General features: G+C 56.3%; 7 protein-coding genes across 7 annotated transcripts; 4 read left to right on the top strand and 3 right to left on the bottom strand.

The window, feature by feature from the left end:
- Positions 1 to 885: 885 nt before the first annotated feature.
- Positions 886 to 1,679, top strand: J3D65DRAFT_665877 (uncharacterized protein; the record flags this gene model as incomplete). Its single annotated transcript, XM_066802872.1, has 2 exons — positions 886 to 1,081; positions 1,144 to 1,679. The coding sequence occupies 2 exons, from the start codon at positions 886 to 888 to the stop codon at positions 1,677 to 1,679; spliced, it is 732 nt and encodes a 243-aa protein (XP_066658084.1).
- A 2,009-nt stretch (positions 1,680 to 3,688) lies between these two features.
- On the bottom strand, positions 3,689 to 5,793 carry J3D65DRAFT_269153 (uncharacterized protein). Its single transcript, XM_066794946.1, has one exon. It carries the CDS (start codon positions 5,601 to 5,603, stop codon positions 3,960 to 3,962), a length of 1,644 nt encoding a protein of 547 aa, XP_066658085.1. The 5' UTR covers positions 5,604 to 5,793; the 3' UTR covers positions 3,689 to 3,959.
- Positions 5,794 to 6,438: 645 nt separating this feature from the next.
- On the top strand, positions 6,439 to 7,754 carry J3D65DRAFT_269111 (uncharacterized protein). The gene has a single exon (XM_066794944.1). The coding sequence runs from the start codon at positions 6,541 to 6,543 to the stop codon at positions 7,333 to 7,335; it is 795 nt and encodes a 264-aa protein (XP_066658086.1). The 5' UTR covers positions 6,439 to 6,540; the 3' UTR covers positions 7,336 to 7,754.
- A 2,755-nt stretch (positions 7,755 to 10,509) lies between these two features.
- Positions 10,510 to 11,426, bottom strand: J3D65DRAFT_601237 (uncharacterized protein; the record flags this gene model as incomplete). The annotated part of the gene is made up of 2 exons (XM_066798024.1): positions 10,510 to 11,229; positions 11,283 to 11,426. 2 exons carry the CDS (start codon positions 11,424 to 11,426, stop codon positions 10,510 to 10,512), a joined length of 864 nt encoding a protein of 287 aa, XP_066658087.1.
- A 968-nt stretch (positions 11,427 to 12,394) lies between these two features.
- Positions 12,395 to 14,218, top strand: J3D65DRAFT_692407 (major facilitator superfamily domain-containing protein; the record flags this gene model as incomplete). The annotated part of the gene is made up of 5 exons (XM_066803940.1): positions 12,395 to 12,522; positions 12,575 to 13,016; positions 13,065 to 13,298; positions 13,361 to 13,450; positions 13,575 to 14,218. 5 exons carry the CDS (start codon positions 12,395 to 12,397, stop codon positions 14,097 to 14,099), a joined length of 1,419 nt encoding a protein of 472 aa, XP_066658088.1. The 3' UTR covers positions 14,100 to 14,218.
- On the bottom strand, positions 13,844 to 16,437 carry J3D65DRAFT_269245 (dihydroxyacetone kinase). Its single transcript, XM_066794947.1, has 3 exons — positions 15,759 to 16,437; positions 15,512 to 15,705; positions 13,844 to 15,465 (listed from the first exon to the last, which is right to left on the bottom strand). The coding sequence occupies exons 1-3, from the start codon at positions 16,228 to 16,230 to the stop codon at positions 14,338 to 14,340; spliced, it is 1,794 nt and encodes a 597-aa protein (XP_066658089.1). The 5' UTR covers positions 16,231 to 16,437; the 3' UTR covers positions 13,844 to 14,337.
- Positions 16,438 to 17,171: 734 nt separating this feature from the next.
- On the top strand, positions 17,172 to 19,758 carry J3D65DRAFT_269266 (uncharacterized protein). The gene is made up of 2 exons (XM_066794948.1): positions 17,172 to 18,925; positions 19,092 to 19,758. Exons 1-2 carry the CDS (start codon positions 17,464 to 17,466, stop codon positions 19,460 to 19,462), a joined length of 1,833 nt encoding a protein of 610 aa, XP_066658090.1. The 5' UTR covers positions 17,172 to 17,463; the 3' UTR covers positions 19,463 to 19,758.
- Positions 19,759 to 20,004: the final 246 nt, after the last annotated feature.

Genomic DNA, 20,004 nt, shown 5'->3' on the forward strand with positions numbered 1-20,004 from the left:
GGACCTGGAGCTGGACCTGCTGAGCCTCCACTCGACCTCCATTCATGCCACGACGTGGGCGGACCAGAGACGCAAACACACCCGGCGCTACTTTGCTCAACCCAGTTGACTCGCACAAGCCACGCGCTACGACGTCACAGTGGAGGTCAGTTTGCATGCATTGTGTCAGTTACCACCACTGCTTCGACGGAAAAACAGGTCCTGGCCCTATGATGCAACCCTCTGCCTTCACTTCTCGGCCATCCCCCCGGCCTGCACCTGTGCCATTGGTGTGCGATTGGTAAGCGACGGGAGCCGACGACGCCAACGGCCATCGCAGAAGTGTTCCTCTCGTCGCCACCGTCCTTCCTCAATGCCTGCCAACCAGCCATCAACCCCTCCCGAAGGCCGCCGTGTGTCTCTGTCGTGAATGCAGGTAGGTATTCTCAGGCCCGACAACGTCAGCGCGCATTTGAATGATATCAGCGGTAGAGGTAGAGAAGCTTCAGACACGGTCCTACATGTAGAAAACCACCGCCGTGGAAAAGTGTAAATGTCTTGCACTGTCGTGTCGTTGATGCCCTGTTGCCCTGGTTCTGAAACGACCCAAGGAACATGAAGCCCAGGGGAGCCGGAGCCCGAGGGCCCCGACCGGGACCGCTGGAGATCGTCACGTGCAGAGAACCCTGAATCACCTGCAGGTCCCTCTCCCTCCACCCACTCCGCCAATCCTCTCCTCGCCGCCTGGCCCGACCGACTCCCGACTTTGCTGCACAGCCGAACCTAACGCCACCTGCGGTCCGTCCTTTCCTCTTTGCGCTCGCGACCCCGTCAAGGCCCCGCCGATCCCTCCTCCAGCCTGTCCTCCGCGAGCCCATCACCACATCTACTGCCTCGCCGCCTCACATGTCGACCGGCATCCTCACCACCGCGACGCCTGGCTTTCCCGCTTCCGCAAACCAGAATGGCCATGCCCTGTCGTGTCCTTCCTGCGGCACTTCTGTCGCCGACCTAGCCGACGCCTACCCCGACTATGCCCGTCAGCGCATTGCCGAGCTCGAGGGCCAGGTGAGGCTGTTGACCGAAAAAGCCTCGTCGGCAGGTACGGCGCCCAACCGCTGCAAAACCCACGAGCCACTTGCATCTCCGCTAACCTGGTTGCAGCTGACAAGCTTGCCGACTATGAAGACGAACTACGCCGCTTGAAAGCTCGCCAGTCCTCTGGCGCCGCCTCCGACACCGCCGACGACACTAGGCCCCATACTGCAAACTCTCAGGGAAGAGGCTCGCGTCTATCCAACCTCCTCTCACGCCGAAAGTCGTCGTCCGCCCTTCACGCTCCGCCTCCTCCGCTCCCGACAACCACTCCACCCGTCCCTCCAAATCCCCCGGTGCTACCGCCCATCAAACATATTGACGAGGAGCTTCGCGAGACCCGGGAAGCCCTCGAGAAGGAGCGGGCCATGCGCGCAGAGGCTGAATCCAAGGTTGCCAAGCAGGATGCCGATGTCGAAGAACTGACCGCTACCCTCTTTCAAACCGCCAACGAAATGGTTGCCACCGAGCGAAAGGCCAAGGCAAAGTTGCAGGAGCGTGTAGACATATTGGAAAAGCGGGATCAGGAGAAGAAGATGCGCCTCCAGCGACTCGAGGGCGCCGTGCAGCGCATCGACAGGATCCACGGACTCTTGGCCTCCTGAGCTCCTGTCTCATCTCAAGACAACTCCTGGGAAATTGCCTTGGTTTCGATACCCACTAAGCGTCCGTCTTTGCCCTCTGAATGTGTAATTTTCAGGGCACATCGACATGAATCATGCCACGTTGTCCTGCGCGCTCCCCAGTCGCACAGCCGAGGGAGCCACGCCACGAGATTGCCATGCTTTGATGATTCTACAAAATCAAGCGACTTTGATATCAGCAAAGCCTTCTACTCCAACTTCGCAACTATCTGCGGGGTATCAAACAGCTTCACAGCCGTAGTTGAGCTTTTGTTGAGGATGCCCAAAAAGCAGCATCCGCGCGCTCGGACGGGGGTTGGCCAGGAATGGCTTGTGCGGTCGGAATGCGCCTCCAAATCACAATGGCCATGCCTGTCTCCTTGGATACGGTCTAAGGGATCGCAGGGACTGCAGGGAAAGATCTGGACCCCTACCGACCACGAGTCCTGACATGCACGAATCTTGGTTATCGAGGGATGGTAAACGGGACCCTGGAATTGCTTCTCGCCGTTGGCAACTCAGCACAACAGCCTTGGATTTCAAAAGGCTGCCTTGATCCAGTGGGATTGAGCTGCGCTGATCGTCACTTCGTCTTGGGGTTTTGCGAAAGCAGAGTTGTCCTGGCACTATGCGTTTTGATTGCGCTACTTCAAATGCCACGTCTTTTATCCTATGCGCTTGCCCTTTGGTCTCGCGTCAATGTATTAACGGGTGACGGACTGGCAACAAAAGGATTACTCGGCGCCTTGGGCTCCAACGACCTATCTCAATACGGCAGCGAAATACCTTGACCCCATGGTTGTCAAGGAGGTAGCAGAGGCAGGGGAAAATACCCCGGGGATGTTCGCTTCTACACTGGGCGACACTGACTTCAATGATACACAGAATCCAGACTGCTTCGCCTACACTGTTCGACTGCCGCTGGGATTGGGTATGTATATATGTGTTTTGAGCAATGGTGAGTATGATGGCACAACGCTGCCCGCCTGCTTGCCTGTCTGCCTTTTCCTCTGGTTCCCCTGGGTCTTTCGCTGGCATTCTGGCTGACGGGTCTCCTACTGCCCTCTTTTACTTTTAAGTCTCCCCCTAACAACAGTAAACCACGGCCCATAAACGAACAAGAGGGAGAGCGAGAGGTGCGACGCAAGGTGCGTGTCAGGCGCCGAATCTGACCGACTCCTCGTCACCGCGAACGTCTTCTCTTGGCTTGTCTGTGCCCCTCGGATCGTGCAATACATCCGGCAGCATTCGGTCGTCCTGGGATCTGAAAATGGGGCTTCCCTGAACTGCATGTGAATTGACGCGTCCACTAACTACCTCGCTTGCCCCACCCCCATTGCAATGAAGCAAGCTAGCTGGCTGACTCGCCGGGGCATGTTGAGCCGCGTACCTGGATATCTCTCAACGAGAACATGCCAGAGGCTCCTCCTTTACCGCTGCTCTTCTGTCCGGCGCGCTCGATGTCTGGTAAAGCAGCAAGCAGAAAACTGCGTGGAAGATGCCGCGTGTCCAGTCTGTTCTTCGGCCCTTGCTACGCACAACCTCAGGTGGGCGGGAAGAACGGGAAAGGACAATATGAGATGAGGTGGATGCAGGATTGCAAGTCGCAGGAGCTGTTGTCCATCATTGCAGCTCCTCCGACCCAGAGTCTCATGCTTAAGTACCTATCTTTCAGCACACACCGGCGGTCGGGGTCGTCTCTTTGGGGTGTGGGCAGGTGAGTGCCGCAACCTTCACCCTTTTTCATTGGATTTTCTTTCCTCACTTTGCGTAGGCAACACTCACTCATGTCCCTCATATAATCGTACGGCGAACTCATTACTAGTCAGATCCCAACATCAAGAACGTCGTTGAACCTACTTCTCATTTATATCGACTGCCGAAGCGGCGGCGGCGAAGCCAAGGCAGGAAGGAGGTATCTAAACGATCGGCGTGGTCTAAAAAGAAAAGGAAAGGAGAATCGGCTCGTTTTGAGACGGGAAAAATTTGGCTACGACGACAGCGACGGAGATGACGACAAGAGAAAAGGGATATCCAGCTGTCAGAACCAGAGAGCAAGAGAACAAGAGCACAAAGAGGGAAAAAGAGACAAAACGCCAGGGGAGAGAGAGAGGAAAGGAAACAAAGACGATCAGATTGACGCCAATTCGCCGCAGCCGCCATCACCGCCCACAACGCCGTTCTTCCGCATCTACCGGTACTTCTCGTATGTGCAACGCCATGGGAAAAGGAATGTACAAGCAGAAAAGCCTCCTCTCCTCGTTACCGCACAGCCCTCACCACAGCCTGAAAGACACTGCGCTCCTTCGCCCGAAGCACTTTCTCCAACTGCGCCAACACAGCCGAATGAGTCAAGTTCTCAGCATCGCCGCCACCACCGCCAACTCCGCGCCCGCTGCCACCATCGCCGCCGGCGCAGGTGTTGCCATCGTCATTCGACGCCGGCGCAGCAGCGGCGCGCTCGTCAAAGGCGCGCCCGCACTCGCGCAGCGCGTCCGCCATGGCGTCCACGAGCGTGCGCACGCGCGCCAGCTCCGTGAAGATGATCTGCATGCGCGACTTGGCGTCGCTGCTCATCGACATCAGGGGATTCGAAGTCGTCGGAGCCGGCCGCGGCACCGACGGCGGCAGCGGCCCGTAGCCCGCTCCGCAGTGGAGCATGCCTGGTGCGGATGGAGCGGTTTGGGCACCGTGCGTGGTCGTGGTCGCGTCGATCCCGAGACCTGACAGCGCGGCGAGTGCGGGGGCGATGGTGTTTGTCGTGGTGGTGTTGGGGAGAGAAGTCGAGGCAGGATGGGGAGGCGGCGTTGTCGTGGTGCTGCTGCTTGCGCTGCTGCTGGGGCTGTTGTCGCTGCTGCCACTGCTGCCGTGATCGCTGGCGAAGGACCGCAGCACGCTGTGGTAGCTGGCAATGAGGGAGATGGTGAGGATGGTCAAGATGTGCGGAGTGCGCATTTCTTGCATGCAGAGCCCGCACTGCAATATTTGCGCGATCGAGTCGACAATCGTCTTATTACGGACCAGGATGCGGATTTCCAGTGGCACACCAGATCCCCCTTCCGGTGGCGTCGAGTTGACCTGGGCCATCATCTCCAGCGCCTGTGCCATGCAGTCGTGCGGCAGCGTTGACTCGTTTGTCCGCGGCGTGCCGACGCTCGTGCTGCAACTCGACATGGCAGATGGCGAGCCGTGGGAATAGGCGTCCGTCTGCCACTGCTGCTGCTCTTGTTGATGCAGTTGTCCGAGTGCCGTCATGCTATCGTTGTCGTTGCCCAGCATGGCGATATCCATGTCGTCCATGGCCCCCATGGAGACAGCTCCGTCGCCGCCGACGTATCCTGAAAGATCCGCGAATGCTCCAATTCCAGCGCAGTCGAGATTCATGGAATCGTTCCCAAAGGTGGTAGGAGGGGGATCGCAGGCGGGAAAGAAGTCGGGCTGCGCTGGTGGAATGTATGGCATTGCAAAGATATCTTGCGGAAACAGGCCTGGAAACGTGCCATTTCCCATACCGCTAACGCCGGCGGAACTCCAGACGTTATCATTCCATGGAATTGTTGGCGAAGGCGTGCGCAGTTTCTGGTCTGTTGGCGGGAAGTGGTGATACGAGGTCCGTTTCTGGCTGCCAGGAAAGCTGCTCTTCTGGTCGTCATGCATTCGCTCTGGCGATTTTCGAGGAGAGCCGGCACTCGAAGTCTTCTTTGTGCTGCTGATGCTGCCGCCAGTGGTCCTCTGTTTGCCTTTGCGCATCGACGGGCTGTAATCACAACGCAACGACTTGGTGGCACAGCGAGCGCAAATGGGCTTGTCTCGCGTGCAGCGCACCTTGGCCTGGGCACACGAGTTGCAGCTGTCGCGGAGGCGCTCAGGCCGCTTGGGTGGATCCGCACGGCTTGAAGTGTGCATCGTGGAGGCAGATTGTGGGGATGGTCGCGAGGAAGAGGACAGGTGGTATGGAAACGGTAGCACCTCCGTTCAAAGCTGATGCCAAATGGCTGAATTGAAGAGAATAGAGTCCAGACCGGGCCTCCTGAGCACGACTAGCCGGCCTTTAAGACGATTCGAATCCATCGGGACAGGCTCGCGTGGGATGCGGAGGGTCGGTGGGCGTACGGGAGGTGAGCTTGAGGCTGATGCCTTGGTTAGCCAGGGCAGTAAAGCACGCGTGGAGGGCCCCCACCAGCGACAGGCCCTTGGGGATCGCCATGCAGGGATTTCCGATCATGCAATGGCGAGGTGGTGGTTGTAGTGGTTGTGAAGGAGAGGTCCAAGTGTCCGGCAGGTCAGCGCTAGGATTGGGCAGGGCACGAAGCATGCCTCGTCGAAGGAACCGCAGCTAAGCTTTAGGTTGGCAGGCCGGCGCCGCTGAGGTAACGGCGCTGGAGTCTGGGGCTAGAAGAGGCATGCGGCGCGAGTAGAGGCGCCAACGGGGCTGCGCTGCGGGCCGCTCCTGAAATAAACTGCCTGCCCTGCCCTGCCCTGCCCTGTACCCACACCGCTCCACCGCACCTTGGGGCCAACCCACGCCTTTGGGTGCCATCCTCTGCACCTCTGCATCTTTTTCCTCTTCCGGATCCTTGCTGAAACATTCCAGTTGGTTCCTCATCCTCTGGCTGCGGACCAGCACCACCACCTTCATGACTCGACTACCACCTGGCCCAGGGACGTTGGTATCCTCCTCACACCATCTACAACCTCCTTCGCTGCACCGTTTAGTCGCCGACCATGGGGTCCAAATGACTTCATCAGGAATCAAGGGATCCAATCGACGACGTCTTGCAGCCAGCTAAGCTTTTGCTCTGCGAGGGCCGCTTTGCCGAATGAAGATTTGTCGTCTCACCAAATGTGCTTGACGAAGCTTCTCCTCGCCTTGGTGCTCCTCATAGTCTGGGCAAGCATCGAGATGCGGCTCATCCACCCACCTCTGCCGCATCCAATTGCGCCTGATGAGAGCTCGTGTTGGATGCTCCCTAGTCCTGCACGTGGCTTTCAGGTTGCCCACCAGCGGAAATACTCGACAAGACATGGAAAGTCGCGCCTTCGGCCTCTTCTGAGACCGAATCAAGCCAACGGAGGAACCACCGACGTCATTGTCTCATCTCCTTTTGGTTGGCTGAACGGGCAAATGTGGTCTACTGCAATCTGCATCGAGGGAAACTGGTTGGTCTGTTATCTACTCGTTTCAGAAGCATACGGCAACCGTTGCGAGCCGATCACCACTGTTCCGTCAGAGTTGTGTAACGACAACATCGTGTTGAGCGCAACCGGCATATTCAAAAGAAACCAAAGGCACCAGTGCCGCAGCCGCGTTCTCACAGACCCCAGAGCTCGGGGCTTCCGCTTTTCCTCCAAAACCCATGGCACCAAACCCGCATCCGTACTGCGACAAGATGTGGAAACAGCCAGGCAGAAACGAGGTTTTTTGCTTATTCTGTCAGATGGTGGGTGTCTTGGACTGACAACCTTCCGCACAATTCTTCTATTCGGCAATTGGCTCGTACCACAAAGCTCGGAGTTTTGGAGTCGCATGCAACCGTTGTCAAATTTCCTGGTGATGATTGCATACGGCACTGCACTTGCCACCAACAAACTTCATAGCAAGGGCTGCGTCGGTATCAGCGCTGGTATTCGGTCCTGACCTGGTTCAAAAATGACCTATTTTGAAAGTTTGGCCCTGGTATACGTCATTGGCATTCCTGAATGCAGAAAACGCCTTGCCAGGGATGCTCCATTTGTGCAATTCAAGAACATAATCAACTAGTGCTGACAAGATTAGATGGGGACCGCCAGACAATAAGGGCAATGATCATTTTCCGCCCCACTGCAACCTCCATACCAGCATGGCTTACTGCAGCAAACAGAAACACCTATTCTATTATCAACATCAACGCCTATCCCGCTCTACTGCTTGCTCTTTCACTCCAGGTGGAGTCTGTTGGGATCCATAGAAACGCACTCACCTCTACATCCCCGAGGCTGTCTCGACACAAGGGTGCTAAACCCGAAACCGAACCCGATGAAAAGGGTCTGCCGGTCTTGTCATTGTTTTTTTTTTTTTTTTTTCTTTTCTATCAACATCGAAGACATCTCTCTGGCGTCCACTTGAGTGCCCGCAACCTCGCCCGGGCACTCTTCACATGTACCTGGGGCTGGCTGGGGTTTGAGCAATAATTTGAACCAATCAAATGCCTCCGTGACAGAAGAAAGAACAAAAAGCAACAGAAAAAGCACGATTAGTGGCCACAGGTCACCCACAGCCAAGTCAGCCCAGCCCTACCCTACGTTCCGAATCCCGACACCGACTCCATCTGCGTCACGTCACGCCAGCCCCGACAGCCATCTTCGCACCACCGAATACCGAGCCGATGGAGCCCTGCCTTGACTTGGACCCCGAGTGACAGGCAAATGTCGACGACTCGTGCTGTTCTTTTGGCTTACCTGCCTTTCCGTATCCACATCCTGTTCTGAATGGCGTGCTACGACCCTTGAAACGGCGTGCACCGCAGTGGTAAAGGCCAGCCAGCCACTGTCGTAATCCCTCCCCTCGCTCGGCACTGCAGGTCCGCTTCCCCGGACGGCGTGGTGATGGCGATACAATACCCGCTCCTGAAGGCGCTGTCAAATTTTTCGCGTGTCCGTGTCCTCCGAAGCGCCGTCCGAGCCTTGGTAGAGCCGGGGCACAGCATTTCAAGCCACTATTCCATATGAGGTGCGTTCGCGGTTCATGAGGGTTGTTACATCAACGCCGTTCTTTTTATTTTGTTTGTTTGCTTCCAATCGCCTTCAGAACCGACACAAGCGGGTAAGACTTGCAGAGGGGCGATAACGACTGTCCAATCGTTCGAGAGCCTCGACGTTTTGAATTATCTTTGCTTCGGCACTCATTTCGGCCTCTGTTTGATTGTCTGCCTAGCCCTTCCCCGCCACGTGGGAGGTGCCTTGTGTGCTACAGTCGCTGCTACAACTCTCCGCCTACTACAGCTGACTGTGAGAATGGGCAAAACACCACCACCTCATCTCTCATCTTGCATCAGGGCTGGGCAAGCGCTGGTGCTTCCGTGCCACATGAGGCGCTGTCAACGACACCGCTCTTTCACTTGGGTTGTGAGGTGGAAGCCTCCGAACAACGCCAAACTCGAGAGTAGTGTCTTGTTGCGCATGGCTTGGAGTAGACTCATCGTGGCTTAACAGACGGACGCCACAGGAAAATTGAAGTGTTGAATGCAGAGCCGCAAGCCAAGGAAAGTTGCTGGCCTGCTGCCTCGCAGAGCTTGTCAGTCTCCGGATTGGGCTGTATCTGCCGATCGACATCAATTTACTTTCGCCCGTCTCGCCTCGCCTCGCCTCGCCTTGTCTCGTCTCGTCTCGTTTGCCATGTCGGCTTCATCGCGTCTTGCAATTCTGGCCGTAGCTGCTCAAATACGCCTCGTACCACCGCGCTAGAAGATAAGTACACAGTCCCAAGTGTAGTGAGAGACCAGAGCGGGCGACTCTTAGCCTTGAATCGCCTTAGATTCCGTAAAATATCTGTCCAGATACTAAATTCCAATGTTATCCCAAGAGAGGATTCCCCAGCCAGTTTGCGAGCATTAACGTGGTCCCTCTCTGGGCCAGACCAATCGCCCACATGCCGACAAGCCATCCACGACGACGATCATCTTTCCCGATTCAGCTCGTCCCGTCTCGACAGCGACCGTTCCCATCAGCACAAAATAACTGCCGAACAAACTCACACTAAATGGGTAGGTACTCCGCAGCGAGGCCCATGATCATCTTCTAGCTGGTCCTTGTTGCCCTGCACGAAGCTTCTGCAGTTTCTACCATCGAACTTTATTTCGGTTCGCGAATCCACCCATCCGCCCATTCATCCTTACTCTCTCCCTTATCGTCCCAATCTGGCAGCCAACACACGATACATCAGAACTTTGTCCAAACACCACCCCACGCCCATATCAACTCCACCTCCACCCGTCCACCCTGTCCACGTCCAAACCCGCGGCCCCTCGCCTCGTGCCACACACATCCCGCAAAGCTTGACACAGCTTGACACAGCACCTGTCCCACACCCACACCGGTAAAGCCCTGCACAAGCATTGGATGGATAGGCTTTTATTTCCCTATTCTACAGTACTGACTTGGTGACTTGGTGACGTCTCAACCGCGCCGGGCATCTCGTCTCGAGGCCGGACCTGAGTGGCTGGTTCGGGTCGGACGGAATTGAGCGATGGGCACGAGCGCCGGATACTCGCTCGTGCAAGTCTCTGTCGTTCGAGATGAGTAGGCGTTTTGGCGTTTTGGTGAGGGCGGTTGCTGGGCTCCTTTCTGGGTGAGTGGTCGGCGGCACATCTCTTCTATCCCCTCCCACGCCGCTGGCTTTTGCTTTACCTTCCGTTCCTCTGCTATCAGCTCGCTCGGTTACTTGTCTCGACAAGCCAAATCACACCAAGACCTCCGCTAGTCATTCGCCGTAAGTGTTCTCTTTTTGGCTTCCGGCTTATGTTTGCTTGAATTTTCTTGCCTCTTGACGCATGCAAAGTACACCATGGAGGTGCTCTTGGCTCCCGCTTTTCGTCGGGCTTTGTCACATCTGTTTGCTATCTAGAGAGGCAAAGTGCGGCTGTGGGACATGTGAATGTGTGTTTTTGAGGATTGCGGGTAACGGCGTTCACATCCAGATATGAATCAAGTTTTTGATACCAAGCAAGAGCGCTGTTACGTGCGATACGCTATTTGGAGTATAAAACGGGCTATGAATCAAAAAAGATGAACAGGGAGGAAATGAGGACTTTGGGCTTTTTCTGTTTCTTTTTGGTTACCACGCACCCACTATACCCGCGATCGGAATGTCGATGCCAGTCGTATAACTTGCCACGTCGCTGAGCAGATAGACGTACGCGCCACCCAGCTCCTGCGGCAAGGCGAGGCGGGGCATGCCGCCATAGTACTGCATCTTGAGGTTCCAATCGGGGCTCCGCTCGACGTAGTAGGTCATTGCCGTCCGCACAAAGCCCGGCGAGATGCTGTTGACGCGGATGCCATGCTTGGCCCACTCCATGGCGAGCGTGTGCGTCATGTTGCGAACGGCGGCCTTTGTGCCACCATAGGGAGCCGACGGCGCGGCCCGGTTTGGTCGGTACGACGTCATGGATGCGGTGAAGACGATGGAGCCCTTGACGCCGAGCTTGATGAACTTGCGCGCCGCAATCTGCGCGCACGAGAACGACGCGAAGACGTTGAGCTTGAACAGCTGCTCGACTTGCTCGCGCGTGAATTCCAGCCCCGGCTGGTGCTTGGTCATGCCGGCGTTGGCAATCATGCCGTGCAGCGAGCCTTCGGATTCGATGATGGCGTCGAGCGCGGCTTCGATCGAGGGCTCGTCCGTCACGTCGGTGTGGATGAATTTGAGGTTGTCATGGTGCTTTTGGAGCGCGTGGAAGTCTTCTCCCGGCTCTGATATGTCGAGCGAGTAGACGACTTTGGCCGAGTTGGCGAGGCAGACTTCGGCGATTCCCAGGCCGATTCCGCGGTTAGCCTAGGATGGTCAGCGTGACTGTTGTTTGCACGCCATTGGACGGATCTACTTACACCGGTAATGGCAATGACCTTGTCCTTTAATGTTATTTGCCAGTTCATATTTGGGGGAGGTTGAGTGCTGAGGTAGGCAGGCATGGCGGAGCCCTCTCCTTGAAGCACTTCCTGGCTAGTGCTGGTTCCGTTGGTCGAGCTCATGGTTGGAAGCAGTATGTCGAATGTAGATCAGTCTGGGTAGGTGGGAGGAAGGATGGATTGATGGAGATTGGGTAGGAGAAGACGAGTTTAAGTGCACACTTGGAGCTTCTTGAACAAACAGCTGGTCCGCACCCGAACTGGGCTCTCCGCATCCAAATTGTGGGCCGAGGGCACGTCAAGCAAGACGGCGGCGGTGCGGGACGGTCGGTAGGATGCATCAGTGAGTTTCAGACGCCGTAACGGGAAAGCTCGTGGCGAGGAAGTGGAATAATGGGTGAGGGGTGAGCTGTTTGGAGGGTCAAGGTGGCCCCGAGACGAGACGCGGAGCTTGTGTGGACCTCGAATCGAGGCTAGCGCGACAGCTTAAGGTAGGTCATCCCACCCGTTTCGACACGTGCCCCCAGAGCTGAGTTGCGAGAGCCATGCACTAGTATTTATTTAATCTTGGTCTCCCCTTGCTCTTTCGCAACATCTCTTGCCCTGCAGCTCAGATCAGCTTGCGCTGTTCTGGGCTCAACCTGACCTCATCGACGGTTCTTGAACATCCGACCGGGAATGCTTCGACACCATCACGTGTTCTGCGGCTCCCTTCTGCTTGAAGTCCTGGCGCTGACAACTCTCCTTTCGTTCCTTAGACACACCCTCCTCTTCAGTGGCTCTGGATGCCAGCTCATGCCGCTGCGCCTCAACTTCTTCGCCCTCCCTTTTTCTGTGCCATCGTGTTTTCATTTGCTCGGTCTTTCTACCGCGCGCGCGCGCCAATGCTAAGAGTCGCCATGTCGCTCAAAGTTAGTTCGAAACGGATTCCTTGTCTTCCGGTAGCCACATGGTCAAAGCCGCGGTTCTTTTCTTCCATCTCTGCAACTCTGCTTTTGACATGATCTTCACTCTGTCTCCATGGATTTCTTCAAATCTTATTCCTCCGTTTTCTAGTCAAAACCCCCGAAGGACTTTCGAACGCGTGCACCATGTGCGTTGAGTCTGATGAGACGCTCAGCAACGCTGCCGAAGAGAAGAAATTGGTCCGAAAAATTGACCTGTACCTCCTCCCAACAATATGGCTCACCTACTGTCTGGCGTACATAGACAGAATCAAGTAAGCTTGGTCCAGCATCATACTGCTGCTAAATCTGACCGGGTGATGTCAGCATTGGCAATGCGAAGATCGCTGGCATGAACGATGATCTGAACCTCACGTCCAACCAGTACTCCATCTGCCTCGTGGTCTTCTTCGTCAGCTATGTCGTATTCGAGATCCCTTGCAATTTGATCCTCTCCCGCACACGCCCTTCGATCTTCCTGCCGACAATCATGTTCGTATGGGGTGCCATTACTTGCTGCATGGCGGCGGTTCACACCTTTTCGCACTTGGTTGCTCTGCGGTTCCTTCTAGGCATCGCCGAGGCTGGGTTTGCTCCTGGAGTTTTGCTGTTGCTTTCGTCTTGGTACAAGAAAAACGAGCAGTCGAAGCGTTTCGGCGTGTACATTTCAGCCGCGGTCTTGTCGGGCGCTTTTGGTGGCATCTTGGCTGGAGCCATCACAGAATCTCTGCACAAAGCCCATGGCATTACGGGCTGGCGTTGGCTTTTCGTGAGTCTTGCTGCCGGATCCGAACGCTCCTTGCTGACAGTTTTTCAGATTGTTGAAGGCGCTGCTACTTGCGGCGTAGCGATCATCTTCCGGTTTATCCTGTTGGATTTTCCAGCAACGACAAACAAGCTCTCATCGGCCGAACGAGAACTGGCTCTCAGCCGCTTGGAAGACGACAAGGTCAACTCGATGAGACAAGACTCGGCGCATCTTTCTCCTCTGCAGGCGATCACCCTCGCAATGCAAAACTGGAAGACGTGGTTGCTCGCCGTCGGCTACATGGTGAGAATATGGATGCTCCCAAGCTGGCTGTTTAGGCTAGGCACTGACTGACCCCTGTCAAGGTAATTGTTGGATCATCAACGCTTTCGTATTTTTACCCCACACTCGTCAAGCAGCTGGGATACACCTCGTCTTCGACGGCTCAGTATATGGTTCGTTCGTCTAAATTCTACCAATCGGTTCGGGGGTCAACTTTACTTGAACCTACCATGTTAAACATCATGCGCTCTTCTCCCCGGTGCCCATCCAGACGCTGACCAAAGCGAAACATTGCAGGTCGTCCCCATTTACTGTGCATCGTTTGTCACGCTGCTCATTACAAGCATTCTCTGCGACCGCCGACCTGTTCTTCGCGCCCCAGCAATATCTCTGCTACTGCTGCTAAGCACCACCTGTGCTGTTACCGCTTCCGCCACAGCCGCCTCGACAGCACGCTACATCCTCCTCATTTTTCTCGCATGTGGTCTCTGGGCTGCCAACGGTCTCGCACTAGCTTTCGCAGCCAGTAGCTTTTCCGCACTTCCCCAGGATGTGCGCGGCGTCAGCTTGGCGTTTGTCAACTCGGCGGGGAATCTTGCCCAGATATACGGCGCCTACCTGTTCCCCGAGGAGGATGCGCCAAGGTATCTGAAAGGCTTTGTGGTTGTGTCAGCGCTCTGCGGACTGGGTATCTTTGTGTACGCTGTGGCGGGCGTGGCGCTGAAGAGGCCGCTGATGCTGGATGATGAGGCTTGCAGTCAACACAGTCGTAGGACCGAGGTGTGGCAAGTGAGGAACAAGTGGAAGAGTTGGCATTTGTAGATATGTGTAAAGATGTCAAAAAGTAAGTTTCGTTTACGTCGTCAAACTTTTCATCGATGGTACGCGCTTTGTGCCTCTAGGATCGCGAAGATGACTCGGGACACAAATGGAAGGTGAAGACTTTGCGTGGAGTGTCAACTGGAAACTTCGTATTGCTAGATTGAAGACGACGAAGTACTTCATAACAACGCCCAGAACCCATCCAGACCCAAACATCAACCATTCACCACCCCATAGCCTAAGCCCAATTGCCACCCTCGACGAGCGCCTTCAAAAACACGGCAACCGCATACGCGCCTGGGTCTGGCGGAGCATCCTCGCCCTCCTTGACCTTGCCCACATACGTTGCCCTGCCAAATCGAGGCTTCATGTGCTTGGTCTTGTCCGCACCTTCCTCCGCCGCACGCACAGCAGCCGCAACATCGCCCGATGCGCTCAACGTCTCAATGAACGGAATCAAGGTATCCATGACTGTGCGATCGCCGAACCGCGCGCCGGTGTACGCATACAGATTCTCCAGCGCGCCGAGAGCCGTCGCTCCAACGCTCTCTGGCGACACTTGGAACGATGACCCTTCGCTGGCGGCGGCTCGGTTGAGGTTTCCCGTAAAAGCCGTTAGCAGGATACTGAGGATGGCACCGAGCGACCCGCCCACATCCTCGACAGCGCCGTTGACGGCTTCGAGCGCGTCCAGCAGCGGCGGCGTCGCTGTGTTGAAGGGAGGTGAGGATATGAGGTTGAGGATATTCTGGCTGACGCCCGCTACGGCTTCGCCGCAATCGCCATCGCCCATCAGCAAGTCGTACTTGGTGATGTCGGGCTCAGCGGCAAGAGCAGCGTTGCAGGCGTTTTTGAGTGCTGGAACAAAGGATGGTGCAGCCGCTGGTCCTGCAGATTTGTGTGCACCATTTACAGCGTTGGCTTTGAGCTTTTCCCTCCTTTCCGCGCTCTCTTTCGAGTGCTGCGCTGGGTTGTAGCCGTTGTGCGGCCACGCTTGCGCCGTTGTGGGAGCATCGAGCAGTTTGACGATGTCGGCCACTGGACGATTCACTGCCTTGGCGAGGCCGGAAAGATTGCCCAATGTCAGAGAAAAGCCAGGACCATTTAGTGACGTCTCAAAGGTGCCGGAAAATATGCGGCTCGGCTTGATCTTCCAATCCTTCTCGAGCTGCTCCAGAGCGATTTGCGTAAGGGCCTCTAGCTCCAGAACGGATACACCACCAAAGTTGTTGATGAGGAGGCAGATCTCATCCTTCGGGTCAAATTTGACGTACGCCCTATCAGAATCGTTGGGGTCAAGAGCGTAGAGCAACATCTCGTTGATCAAATCTGGCGGCGAAGGCATTGGCGATATTGATCGAAGGCCCTGGAACTGGTGAGCAACATTCCACTTTCATTCCTTTCGGACTCACTGGTTCATTGTGGATGCCCATTCCAACAACGCACGTGTTCTCGGGTATCCTCTCGAATGCTGTCCTTCCAAGCACATGGCAGTGGTCCAAACTCGTGCCAATGGTTGCAAGGTACTCATTCACTGCGGTTCCCAGAGCCAGACAGTCCTCAAAGCTCCACAATTCTTCAGCCGCAGCACCGAGAAGCTTCAACACTGCCAAGAATCAGCATCGGGACGTGACCAGGTAGCTGGGCGGGTTGGCTTACACAACAGGTTTCCTGCAAGCCCTCTTCTCCCAACAAGCTCCGTCTGTTTCCTGCCCAGCGCAACGTCCTCTGCCATGGGTATCTGGGCAATCTTCTGTCCCGCGGCGTGCGCTTTTTCCCTCGCAAGACCAAAGTGCAACCTGTCACCGGTATAGTTCGTGATGCAGAGGATCACGCCTGCATCTGAGGGCACGTGTCCAATTCCAGCCATGATCTGCTTGGTAGAGGGGCTGGCAAAGACGTCGCCAGAGACTGATGCCGCGAGCATGCCATCGCCAACGTAGCCTGCCCATGCCGGTTCGTGGCCGCTTCCTCCTCCTGAAATAACAGAAACTTTGGAAGGCGGGTGCGATTTTGAAAAGACGACGCGGTTGGTCTCGTCGTGCTCCAGGTGCGGGTTCCGCGCTACCATGGAGTTGAGCGCCTTTACGACGATGCCATGGCTGTCTGGGAAAAAATGTTTTGTGCTCATTTTGAGATCGGCTGGGGAGAAAAAGGGCTGTTTGCTGGCGCAAGAAGTGACTCGACCCAGCTGTATTTGAAGCGCAGTATCGTGTCCAGAACGAGAGTGGATAGATCAAAGCGGGAAACCGCTTTCGGCGCGTCGTCAATCGCGCGTCACTGTCCATTTGACTTGATGCTTAGCACGTCGCGAGGGCTAATTGGCCACTATTCCGGGTCCCCGCAAACAAAAAAGGAGGGGTAGGTCTGGGGGACGGACTGCCGCATTGGTCGGGAGTTTGTGGTTGTTGCCGGGTTGCCCAAAGAGGAAATCCGCGATGGTCTGCTGGAGGGAAGGTCAGCGGAAAGAGTTCGGATCCGGACACAGCAGATCCACGTGCCTCGTCAATCTCTGCGGCGAGCGAAAAGTCCAAGGTTCGGTTACCAGATCCACCGCCACGGGAGCGCGACGGCTGTGTAGGGCCCAGTCCAGCCTTGCATCAATGGCTGCGCGGGAAAACCCCCTGACGACCCCCCATCACGTGACCTTTTCCCGCTCGCCCCCGTGTCGACAGGCCGCGGTCCACAGTCGTCGCATCCCCGTCTCGCGTCCCCCCGTCTGTCCCGCGCGGGCTGGGCTGGGCTGGGCTAGAGCGGTCGCGCAAACAGCCGGCCGCACGTGTGGCAACTGGATTGTTGCGCTGTTGCGGGTACCTGACGGAGCGCTCATCCCATCGCGGCGTCCAGCTCAGCAGGGCAAGGCCTCGAAACGATGCTTGGGACACCATCATTGACCGGCGATTCCCCGTCCAACGTGCCTGCTCAAGACGATCCCACGACAGCTCAAGCACAAGCACCGCCAAAGCGCAAGCCGCGCAAGTCTCGCGGTCGGGGGTTGCGGACGACGACTGGATGGTAAGTGGGGAGCTGACGGCTCTGTCGACGCGCACAAAGAGGCTCAATCACTGCTTATAGCACGACGTGTCGCAACCGACACATTAAATGCGACGAAGAGAAACCGGTTTGTGGGCCCTGTGCCAAAGGAAACCGCCCCTGCGTCTACAACGCCCCAACCAAGGTAACTATCCCCTGCCGTTGTTCTTTTTTTTGCCCTCGCACATGTCGCGTGCGTGCAACCAACCGCCATTGTGTGCAACCACATAGGGCTGAGCTGCAGCCGGCTTCATGTTGATCTTCAGTCGGCACCCATGATTCATGATTATCAGACCACTGGACATGGTCCTGCTGCTGAAGTGGTCGGCGAATGAATGCTCAACCATTACATGTACCAACCCTCTTTGTTTACATCTGGCAGGCCACTGGCGGGAGCCCCACGAGCAGCCGCAGCAGCCAGGCCCCTCCTATCCTACCCCCACAGCAAGACCAGTTTCGATTACCCTCTGTCCAAGCCCTCCAAGCTTTCCCGCAGTCCCCGGAACTCCATGGCCACGCCGCTCAGACCCAGAGGGCTTCTCTTCCCGCCCCGACGCAGATCCGCTGGGGTGCTGCATCTGTAGAGCCATCAGGCATCAGGGAAGGACAACTTCCCGAAACCACTCCCTCCCACCACGTCTCCCCGCCATTGCCATGGAGCACTCCGCAAGAGGAGATCACCTCTCCACAGTCTACTCTAAGTTCCAACCCGTATCCTGCTGAGATCGCCCCTCTCCGCTGGTTCGGACTTCTTGCCGACGACGCGGATAATCTTAACCGGCTCGACTTTGCTCAGAGCCTCGGGGGGCAAGGAGCTCCCAAGCCACCGGACGAGTCGGGCACCACAACTCTGCGTCTGTCCAGTTACGGTACCCAAGGTTTCCATAGTCCATCCTTTCCTGTCGGCGCTCCAGCTTCCACCTCCTACTCTCAACGGTACCCGTCAACATCAGGAAATCCAGCAGAGACCCCCCAGTATGCGGCTGAACGACAACACTGGCAAAGCTCCGTGGCCCTCAGCGACCACGAGCTGCCAATTTTCAAACATTTCGTCGAATGTCTGAGCATTTGGCTCGACCTCTTTGATCCTCTACGCCACTTTTCCACCTTTGTCCCTCAACTGGCCATGAAGAACGAAGGCCTGATGAAGGCCATATTGGCTCTATCCTCCAGACATTTGTCCATACGCCCCGGCACAGCAGGAGAGTCACTGGACCGTACCGCCGCTGTGCAGTACTATTCCGAATCCCTACAGTACCTTCAAGGTGCCATGCGCTACGATTCCTTCAACCGCAGCCTCGAGCTGCTCGCCACCGCCATCACCATCTCCACCTACGAGATGATTGACGGCGCGGGCTCTGGCTGGGAAAGGCATCTCAAAGGCGTCTTTTGGATCCAGCGATCCCAGGACATCAATGGGCAGTCTGGCGGCCTCAAGCAAGCCGTGTGGTGGTGTTGGCTGCGACAGGACGTGTGGGCAGCCTTTAGGGAACGCCGCCGATGCTTCAGCTTCTACAAACCTACCCGGCCATACCAACTGATGGACCACTTCGATATCGCTTCGCGTGCCATCTACCTGTTGGCACAGTGTGTGAATTATGCGTCAGAGGAAGAGACGAAGATGGGCGAGGTGAACCTGCAGTTGCGAATAGAGCGAGCGGGGACGCTGTTCAACATGCTGGATGAATGGCGCGCCAACTTGACTGTGCACTTCAACCCTTTGCCTCTCATGGGCGCTGTCACCGAGACAGCAGGGCCTTTTCGGCCAATCTGGATCAATCCGCCTGGCTTTGGTAAGTCTATTTTCAGAGATCGTGTTGTACTTACTTTGCCATTGTTTGTACCTGTACCGCAAGACCCCCTATACCCTCCAAAGAAATTGACCATGTCTGCGATCGTCCCTCTCCGCTGTGCTTTCTCTCGTCCTCTACAGGACCCCATTGGCTGACCTCTTCACAGCTGCGGCACTCCAGATGCACAATTTCGCGCGGATTCTTCTCCTTGTCCACCAGCCCGCCGCTGGGGGTTACCGTGAGTACATGACGAGGGACGCCGCGCTGCAATCCGCCATAGACACGATAGGCGGCGTGGCCACTGTCCTGGATGCGCAGCCCGGCTCGGTCCACTCCAAGGGCGCGTCGAATGAGGCCGACGGGGCGGCCGTTGTCAGTACCCAATGCCTTTACGCTGCGGGACTCTATGTCAATGATGATGGAAAGAGACAGGAGATATGTAGATTGATTGAAAGGCACCAGGAAAAGACGAGATGGCCGGTGCAAAGTCTGGCGGACGAGTTGAAGTCGGAGTGGGCAAGAGGTCGCCCACCCTGAGAGAGGTGCCCCTGGGTCGTCGTAATACGGAAGGAGTTTGGCTCAATTTTCGGGGGAAAGCGCTTTGGAGGCTACCAGACGCCGCAGAGATCTTGATCTCATCGGCTCTGGACACATTATTTGCAGCGTTGAGGAACGGACTCGGGTTCGGATTCGGGCATGTCTCCCGGCTCTGGCCTCTTCTCATCTGCCGAAGAGGCTCACCTTGCCCAAGGTGAACACGGCGGAAAAGATGCGGTCCAATTATTGAGCGACGGAGGAATCCTCCACGTGCCTCGAAGTTGATGGCAGGGCGCAATTTTGAGGTCCTCGTGCTTGAAAACCCCATGGCGTACTTGGGAGATGGATTCGTGGTCCGCGAGGCCAATTTGGGCGCTTGGGCGATCAGTAAACAGTCGCAATCATACTGTGCTTCTGGTTGTCACGCACCTTCGGAATAGGCATCGACTACTCGGTGATGTGCACCTGACAAACAGCGATAATTGAGCTCTCATTCGAGATGGCCAGCACATGCGACCAAGCTAATCAGGAGAAGCCGTGGA

This window comes from Phyllosticta citribraziliensis (assembly GCF_038025025.1).
Source record: "Phyllosticta citribraziliensis strain CPC 17464 chromosome Unknown J3D65scaffold_3, whole genome shotgun sequence".
In the NCBI taxonomy this organism is placed as follows: domain Eukaryota; kingdom Fungi; phylum Ascomycota; class Dothideomycetes; order Botryosphaeriales; family Phyllostictaceae; genus Phyllosticta; species Phyllosticta citribraziliensis.